A 10,471-nucleotide genomic window follows, 5' to 3' on the forward strand; every position below is an offset into this window, starting at 1 on the left:
TGTAGATGTTCTTAAAATCTCTCAATGGTCTGCAAACCCCAAACAAGCAGCATCTGGTCTTAGTGTGCCCCATATCTCTTGCTAAACAGCCCCAAGCCCGGCACTAGCAGTAGCCAGCCTCAGTTTGTAGCTTAGCTTCTCCTAGGTACCTCCATGCCCAGGATAAGTAGCAACCATCTTAAGATCTCTTTTGTAGCTCATACCAAGTGGACCCAGGCAGGGCACAAGCAGTAGCTGATCTTGACCTGCAACCAGAGCACCAGAACCAACACATCTAGTGGCCTGCTTCAAACCACACCAGAGCACCACCCAACCACATCCACAAATGACACATCCAAAAAGCAGACTTGGCAGAAACCAGAGCCCTGCCAAAGTGAGTCCTGCTCTATAGAGTCAGTCTCTGCACAACAGCTTCTCCTCTGTAGTCATAGCCAGTCCTACCAATTACCTTGAGAATCCACCCTTCCTATTGATGTGCCAACAGCAATTGAGGCTCAACAAAAATAGGAAGGCACCTGCAACTCATACAAGGGACACACCTGAAGCACCTGGCTCAGGTGATCAGGGGGACTGCACCACTGAACCCCACAGGACATCTACTACATAAGGCTCCTTTTCCAAGACTGAGAAACATAGCAGCCTTACCTAATATAGAGACACAAAAACAAGGAGGCAGTCAAAATGGGGAGACACAGAATCATGGCCCAAATGAAAGAACAGAACAAAGCTCCAAAAAAAGAACTAAACAAAATGGTGACAATCTACCATATGCAGAATTCTAAACACTGGTTATAAGAATACTCAATGATCTCTGTAAGAACTTTGATAAAGAGAAAAGAAACTTAAACATGAAGATAAAAAAACATAAAAAGAACCAGTCATAAATGAATAATATGACAACTGGAATGAAGAGTATATTAAAAGGAATCAACAGTAGATTAGGTGAAGTAGAGGATCAGATCATCAATTTGGAAGATAAAGGAGCAGAAAACATCCAATTGGAAGAGCAAAAAGAAAAAAGACCAAAAAAAGGAGATAGTTTAAGGGGCCTCTGAGATAACATCAAGTATACCAACATTCACATCATAGGAGTACCAGAAAAAGAAGAGAGAGCAAGGAATTGAAAACCTATTTGTAGAAATAATGATGGAAAACTTCCCTAACTTGGCAAAAGAATAGGCATACAAGCCCAGCAAACACAGAGAGTCCCCAAAAAATGAACCCAAAGAGTCTCATACCAAGACACATCATAATTAAAATACCAAAAGTTAAAGACAAAGAGAGAATCTTAAAAGCAGCAAGAGAAAAGCAACTAGTTATGTACAAGGGAGCTCCCATAGGACTGCCAGCTTATTTCTCAACAGAAACTTTGCGGGCCAGAAGGAATTGGCATGAAGTAATGAAAAGCAAGGACCTATAACCAAGATTACTCTGCTCAGCAGAGCTATCATTTATAATCAAAGGACAGATAAAGAGCTTTCCAGACAAGAAAAAGACAAAGGAGTTCATCATCACCAAGCCAGTATTACAGGAAATTTTGGAGAGACTTCTTTAAGAAGAAGAAAAAAGATAAGAAAGATAAAATATATGGGTAATAAAATAAAAACAACTATATATCTATCGACAATTACTTTAAATGTAAATGGATTAAATGCTGCAATCAAAAAACATAAGGTAGCTAAATGGATGATAAAACAAGACTTTATGCTTATAAGAGATTCACTTCAAATGAAAAGACACAGAGACTGAATGTAAAGTGATGAAAGATAGTTAATGAAATGGAAACAAAAAATAAAAGCTAGGGTAGTAATACTCATACCAGACAAAATAGACCTTAAAATAAAGGCTATAACAACAGACAAAGAAGGACCCAGTAATCCCACTTTGAGTATTTAGCCAAAAAAACCCCAAAACACTAATTAAAAAAACATATGCATCCACATGCTCATTGCAGCATTATTCACAATAGCCAAGATATGGATGCAACGTGTGTCCATCAACCGATAAATGGATTAAGAAGCAGTGATACTTAATACAATGGAATATTACTGTCATAAAACAATACAACCTTGCCAAGTATAACAACATGGATGGACCTAGAGCGTATAATGCTAAATGACAGAGAAAGACAAATATCTTATTATTCCACTTATATGCAGAATCTAAAAAACAAAGTAAATAAACAAACAAAACAGAAAAATTCACAGATACAGAGAACATTTTGACGATTGTCAAATGGGAGGGGATTGGGAGATGGATGAAAAAGGGGAAGAGATTAAGAAGTACAAATTAGAAGTTACAAAATAGTCATGGGGTTTATAGCATAGGAAATATAGTCAATAATATTGTAATAACTATGTACAGTGTCAGGAAGGTGCTAGATTTATCAGGATGATCATTTTGTAAGTTATATACATGCCTAATTACTATGTTGTACACTTAAAAACTAATATAATATTGTATGTCAACTTTAATTGGAAAATAAAAAAATTAATAAAAAAAAAGAATGAACTCAAGCTTTTTAATCATGAATAAGGGACCAAATGAAATGGGGAAGACTCTGGGAAGAACAGGTTTGGAGGGTAAATCGGAAGTTCAGTTTTGGACATTTCAGTCTGACAGTCTCGTTAGACATTTAAATGGAGAGATCTTGTGGTAGTTATGTAAGTACAGAGTTCAGTGGGTAGAAGGAGCTCATCTGAACATAAACACCAGCATTTTGATAGCATTTAAAGCCATACTACTAGACCAGCTTATATGAGTGTAGATAGAAAAGAAAAATCCACATCAAGTCCTATGGCACTCCAAAATTTATAATTTGAAGAAATGAGGAAAATATGCAAATTTGCTGCCACAGAGTTAGAAGGAAGATCATGCAAGTGAAGAAAGTGTCTCTGGGAGGATCTTACCAAATTCTGAAAGATATAATTATAGAGTAATACGAAGATTGGGAAATGATTATTGAATTCAGTGACATGGAAGTCATTGATGACCTTCATAAGATCTTTTGTTTTAGAATGGTGGGAACAAGAATGGTTGCAGCAGATAGGGTGAGGAGAAAATTTGGAAAGAGCATGAATAAACAATACTTTTGAAAAGTTTTACTGAAAAGGAAAGGAGAGAAAGGTAACACCTGGAAGGAAAACTGGAGTCAATGCAAGTTTTGTTTTTGTTTCTACGGTGGAAGAAATAATGACATATTTATGTGCTAATATTTGTATGCTTATAGGATTGATCCGTTAGAGAGAACAAAATTAGTGGGGAGAATTGCTAGATTAATGTTCTTCATTAGGCAAGAGGCTAAGGCATGTAGTAAAGACGTGAAGTTTTGATCTTACCTAGAACAATGGCCTGTTAATACGCAGTTAACAAGAGAGAAGGCTGAGTAAATGACATAGATACAAAGAAGTGGGTAAAAGTGATTATAGAAACTTGTGGAAGTTCTCTTCTGATTACTTCAATCTTATCAGAAAACTAGGAGATACAATAAAGGGCAAAGAATGAGGATGAGAGAAAAATGAAGGTAGGTGAGGAGAGATAAGTACGAAAAAATAATTTAAACAAGTACAAGTAAATGGGTATGAAAATAGAATTCAGAATGTAATCAAAGGAGTAAATGTAATGTACCTAGCACGAGGAGGACATAATATAGATATGCGGCCATAGCAGAGATAAGGAATAATGGAATGGTGATAGAATCAATGGATTGAAATTCTAATTGGGACTGTTGGAGTGGTCAACAAGAGAAAATGTACTAGAAAGAAAGGAGATGATGGTTTGGGAGTGAAAAGCTTGAAACAAAATAAGGAGAGGCTGCTGTTACTGGTATTGACAAAGTAAAGAGTATGACCTCAATAATTTGTAGCTGAAGAGAACAGAGGATAAGATAACTGGAGAAGAAATCAATATACCAGATATTGGGTAGATCAATCTATAGTATGTAGTTTCTAACATCAAACAACTGATACCTAATTATATAAGATTTTATTAAGGAGATCATTATGTCTCAACTAATGTTTGTGACAAATTCAAATCTAAGAGCCAAAAAAAGTGCAAGTGGGAAGATTGCTACATAGAACACTAATTTATATCTACTAGGCACTATCGATTTGGATTTTATTATTCCTATCCATTAACAAATACTCTCATCTTTTTCTTTCTTAAAATAAACGAACCCCACCCCTGGCTCTCATTCCTTTAACTACATATAAAAACTTTAGCAAATTAAAATTATATTTAGCACTTCTACCTAAAAGGTTGTTCTAATTTTTGCCTCTGCCTTGCTTAAAATTGTCTAGTGGTTTTCTACCAAGCATAAATTAGAACAAATAATCAAAAATCATCTCATTATTGTTAAATATCAATTGCTCTCTAATGAACTTGTAGATACAGGAGAAGAAATGTAGTTATAGCCTAAATGATTAAATTTGTCTATGATATTTACAAAAAAATTACAATACATTTTATTTACACTGGAAAAAGCCTTCATGAGAATATTTCTTTCATGTTTAATAATGTAATACTCAGGCAGAATATTAAGGAATAGTTATACATCATATCTATATGATCAAATGAATCTCATTGAATTCTGGTATTAGCACATTTATAATTTCTTTGAAATTAAGAAATTAAGAGCATCAGTCTTGGAGTCATCACTTCTGGTTCTATTTAGTTCTGTCATATTATCTTGAATATGTTATGCTTGAGAATATAACAGTAAGGTCTTATTTTCATATCTAAAAATGTAGATAATACCTTGCAGGGTTGTTTTCAGGATTAGAGATAATTAATGTCATATACTTAGAGCAATACTAGGCCTAAATTGATTTTCAATCAATAGTAGCAACAATAATAATAAATATTAAGACACTAGTAAAGAGGTGAACATAGTTCTGTTTTCTAGGGAAGTACATTTTAAATATAATCCATTGTACTGGGCTCAAATAACAGTTTTTCTGTTATATAACTCATCTCACAAAAAATGAAATAAAAAATCTTTTTCTTTCAATGGGATAGTGGCAGTTTATGTGCTAGTGAGGTAAAGGTGCAAGAAAACAAATTACTATCTCCTTAAATGTTTTAAGAACCTGTATGCTATGATGTTTTCAAGAAAAAAAAATGAGATGTATTTTATATGTGTCTAATAATGCCTCTTAAAAAATGTAATGAACGCACCTTAATTACTTTATGATAATGTAAACTTTGGTCATGCATACCCCAATTCTTAAAGAATTTATTTTCAGAACTTGAAAACAAATAATTCATACATTAACACACAATATTATCTGAGAAAAAGTTGGCAGAAAATACATCTTATTAACTTTCCATAATTTTACTGACACACTTAGAAAACAGAATTTTCCAGAATATTACTAAGATATGTCTAAGATATTTTGCTTCTCATCACATTTTGAGAAACTTTATAAATAACCGTTATAAGTTACTAAGACCAGAAGACCAATGAAAGAATAAACAAATATGTAGAGGCAGAAGATCATTTAAAAGATCCCTGAAAAACTCCAAGTTACAGGCCTATTTTATTTGGGGAGATTGTATGGCTAGGCTATAGTTTGTTTTCATTTTTTTATCCTTTGCTGTAACTTAAAGTTTGGTGCTTTTAAAAAAAACTTACAGAATATTTGTTTAAAGAGAAGTACTTTTTGAAAATTATTTATTTGATACTTACTCTTGGCCCCAGTTCTCCAAAAGGTCCAACTGGTCCTTCTTCTCCCTTAAAAAAAAAAGAAATCAGAACATATCATGGCCTGAAATAAGCATTTAAAAATGTAAACTCTGTTCTATATATTCTGAAATCTAAAGCTTATTCTGAGATATAATAACAAGAATAAGATGATTTTTTTGTATAACTGTAGCACCCATAACATTTTCATTTCTTCTGTGACAGCCTCACACCTACTCTAAGGGAAATATATACTACTGGATTATTTTTAAATTGGTAGATGATACAATTTATACATAGAAAATTGAGAGTGAACAACAGTACAAGTGACTTGAGTATCACAAAATTAGGATTAGGAATCACTAAGATCATGAATTAAGGCTAACCTTTACCTTCTTAGGCTCAATCTCTTTCCAACACAGAGAAGAACTCAATAAAATTCTTAATAGATGGAAATCAATACACACTGGTATATTAAAAGTTATTGGTATACAATTTGTTTGCACTTGGCACATTTTGATATTTAATTCATTCAACAAATGTTTTCTAGTTTTAGTTCTGTATTACGTCTTAGAGATACAAAGGTATATCAGATCACACTCAAATGAGATTAATGCCTAGAGATTCTTCTTGACTACAGGTTCAATATTCTTGGGGTCAAATGAGTTAGAATGTCATAATATATGAAATATTGTACATTCTTCTAAGGATCAGAAACTGTAAGGATAGATAGAGATAGAGGAACATAGAAAAAATAACAAATTTTTATTTATTATTTTCTAAGAAAATAAAAAAAGAAAATGCTTTTAATCCATTTATTGACAGATTTTCTAAATGATTTTTCACCTTTAAATAAAAGTTGATGTTACCACATTTCAACAACATATACTGACCTCTCTAGAATCATAAATTCTATTCTATGTAATAAACAAACATTTCATTCAATTCACAATTCAATTAAAATATAATTTATTAGGTCACAAATATAAAATAGACACAAATAGCAAATATAAATTCCACTAGATATGAGTGAGAATCCAGGCTCTGATTCTTCAGATGTTCTGTGGAGACCACTGACATAATCACTTAATGAATTCAGAATACTGTAAAATGATTCCAACCGCCAGTATAATATGGTAACTTAAATCTTCTATGGCAAAAATTGTTCACACTAAAGCCATGTTTTCTTTAAGCAAAAACTAATGTCTCACAAAAAATAAAAAGGGAAATTTGAACTAACTAAAAAAATTTGCTGATTGGATATTTATGGCCTCCATACCTGAGTTCCTTTGAGACCAGGAGGTCCAGGAGGCCCTCTGTTTCCAATGAGTCCCTATAAAAGCAATGTAAGCACATACAATAAAAATTTTAGACAAAGTAATTCTTTTTCAATCAGCATTAATCTGAAAATTGGCAATACTATTTGGTACTATTCAATTCCCTTTAGGAAGTTATCAAAATGTGGCCAAAGGGTAGATGAGTAGAAAAATACAGAACATCCAAAAAGTTGGGGGAACAGGATAAATTTATTTATAAACAGTATGTTAATGTTCAGATAATCTGCTCAGTGTGTTACTCTTTAATGGGACACATTTTCAGAAAAAGTACTAATAAATTTAAAGCAATGGGTCACACTGTTAATCTGATAATAATACAATAAATACATAAAAGAGTATTCACAAAATCTGAAAACAGATGGAGGGGATATATAATATTTTAATCTGTTAAGAGACTAGCAGAGCATTTATACTAAATGCTCTTCAACTAATTTTCCTTCTTGATACAAGCTGATAAAAGAAAGAGTGATTTACAAAAGAAAGTAACAATCTGAACATGACTACAAATTTTAAAATTAAATCTTTTGTTAATTAAAATTAATGTTATTAAAAATCAAATATTCTACACATAAAAATTGATCAGAGTAACTAAAAAAATCTTTCTATTTCAGAAAACATCCTATAACATTTATTCAACATGGCAAAAAGGTTTTACTTTTTTTATTAAATTTATTGGGATGACATTGGTTAATAAAATTGTATAGGTTTCAAGTGTACAATTCAATAATACACCATCTGGCAAAGTATTTCTTATTCAGTTCTGTTCCCTTAACTATGCAATCTGCTAGCAAACTTTTAAGAAAACCTCTTAAGAACTACCTTTGGCATTATTGCTTTTAGTAATTCTAAAACCACTAAAAGGTTTTATCTAGTTTTTAACTGTAGTAAATAACTATGACTAATAGCAGATCTACTCAGTTGACTGTGACCTTTAGTTTTGGAATGCAGTAGTGTGACAAACTGCATGAGAATCTTTCCTTCATGGTATACCTTTCTCTATCACTGTTATGTTCGAACACAATTAAAAAGTGAAAAACTTTTGGTCAGTTTAAAAGTCTATAATATATTATCACAGGCTTATTATATACATAGCACCATTCAGGAAACTGCATGACTTTAGGCAATAACCTAAAATTTTTGTGCAACTTCTTATTTTAAATAGAAAGAGGTGGATTAAGTTATTGAAATGAGCATATATTGGTTTATACAAGTCCAACATATATTTATCTTCTTTCAGGCAAAAGCATCCAAATTTTCCTTATGGAAACATTCTTTCCCCAGTCTTAGTCCATGTGGTTTGAAGGGAGGTGACTCTACTCCTGATTAAATTTAAGATTAGACATGTGACCTAAGTTAGTCAACATATTCTACATCCCTAGAAACAACAATTGGTTCAGTAATGAGCCAGGAACACAAGTCAGTTTAACTAAAGCAAATTTCAGACTACTGTGGAACAACTGGGAAGACAATAACATTATGGAAGATATAAACCAAAACAGTAAGAAACCATGAAGGAGAAAAAGCTTGAGAATGAAATCAATGAATTAACAAATGGAGAGAGTAGGAGTGATTGAGTTCTAATGGTACTGTGAGGGATCCTGAATTCAGATGTGTTTGAATCATGTTTAAGTGTGTTACTTACAATTGAAAGAATCTTGACTGATAAAATAATTTCTAACTCTCTTTAATATCTAAAATATTCTTTGAGATCTCTAAGTGATAGATTTTAAGTATTTAGACAGACTGAATTTATGGAATCAGAATGCTATAATATTTAAATTACACCATAGGATATCTAATGTTTAATTATTTAATTCATTTGTTCATTCATTTCTTCATCCAACATTTTATTAATCTTCTACTTTGTGTAAGGTTAAATAAACATCACAATATTAGGCCCTAAGTACACAAATAGAAATAAAACACAGTCCTCGTTTTCACTGAATTGCTGTTATTATGGATGATGGCACTTTAAAATGAAAATTAGTAAATAAGAATTTCAATAGGAGTAAAAGTATAAGCAATGTGTAAATGGGAGCCTAGATGAAGGAGCACAATCTTTATAAAAGGGCAGGAAGTTTTTATATTTAAATATGCAAAGAATTTTGTGTTGAGTTATAATAGGCTAACAAAAACTTGTAGCTAAAAATAAACACACACCAAAAACTTATAAACAACATTTGGGGCTCAAAAGACATTGATGAACATATAATGTTCAAGTGTATGTGTAAGAATCTGACTCAACTCTCTTTCCAGGGTGTAATCAGCAGTGGTCTGAGTGATCAAAGAGAACTAGGTTCCCATACTCTCTCACTGCATCTGTTTACTCTGAAGGAGTGACACCACTGACCAAAAACCAAACATAACTCTTTCAGAGAAGCAGATAAACCCAGGTTCTTTTTCCCTTCCTCTTCCAAGATAAACTTATAATTGTAAAGAAATAATAAAAGGCAAATTAAGAAAAAAAACTAGTTATATGCTGTGTACAAGAAATACACCTAAAACAAAAATAAAGGAAAATTCAAAGACCACAAAATAGAATAAGATATGTGAGAGAGTTAACAGCCCCCAAATAGCTGAAGTTATTATATTAATGTTAAATCTACTAGGCTTTAAGGTAAAACAGTTTATTAGAGTTAAGAGGGTAACTAAATAATAATAAAAGGATATGTTCACCAAGAAGAGACAAAAACTCAATTTTTATGAACCTAATAACATAAATTCTAAATATGTAAAGTAAAAACTGGTAGATAAATAAAAATAAATTGAGAAATCCACACTAGAGAGGAAAATTTTAACTCATCTTTTTCTAAAATTAGTAGGTCAAGAAGATAAAAATCAGTAGGAATAGAGAAGACTTATATAGTAAAATTAACAAACTTAACTTAATTGGCCATATGTAAGACACTGCATCCTCAAATTGGAGTTTACAAAGTCTTTACAAGTACAAATGAAAGAAGTATGAAAACTAACTACAAAAAGAGCCTCTATCAATAGTTGTATCATTAAAAAATTATAGTATACACACACACACACATACACAGTGGGTTACTATATAGCAGTGAAAATGAATAAGCTTTAATTACATGCATCGACCTAAACTAAGATGAAGAGATAAGATTGAGTACAAAAAGCAAGTCACTGAAGAATATATTTATGTAGTATATGAATTTCCAAAACAAGCAAAACAATAATTATTTTAAAGGAATATACATAGATGGTGAAAAGTATAGCAAAACAAGACTGTGGTTATTTATAAATGCAAGAAGAACAGAGATAGATATGATTAGTGAGAGACAGAAAAAGAGTTTTCAATGACCTAGTTCTTAACATGAATAGGGTTTATTATTATTGTTTAAACTGTACATGTTTTATGTATCATATGTTAAATACACATTTTTAAAAAAAATTTAAAATGTACAGAATCTTAAGTCTGGTCTAGATTTGAATTCCA

At 31.8% G+C, this 10,471-nt stretch overlaps 1 protein-coding gene across 1 annotated transcript in view; it reads right to left on the reverse strand.

Annotated features, from left to right (window-relative positions):
* The window catches only part of COL24A1 (collagen type XXIV alpha 1 chain), a 309,537-nt gene that overhangs the window by 158,093 nt on the left and 140,973 nt on the right, over positions 1 to 10,471 (reverse strand). Inside the window, exons 22-23 of the mRNA XM_023528131.1 lie at positions 6,960 to 7,013; positions 5,687 to 5,731 (exon numbers count right to left, since the gene is read on the reverse strand). Of these exons, the coding sequence (XP_023383899.1) occupies positions 5,687 to 5,731; positions 6,960 to 7,013 (99 nt within the window). The remainder of the gene's footprint in view (positions 1 to 5,686; positions 5,732 to 6,959; positions 7,014 to 10,471) is intronic.

The sequence above is a fragment of the Pteropus vampyrus genome, unplaced genomic scaffold, assembly GCF_000151845.1.
Source record: "Pteropus vampyrus isolate Shadow unplaced genomic scaffold, Pvam_2.0 Scaffold22, whole genome shotgun sequence".
NCBI classification, from domain to species: domain Eukaryota; kingdom Metazoa; phylum Chordata; class Mammalia; order Chiroptera; family Pteropodidae; genus Pteropus; species Pteropus vampyrus.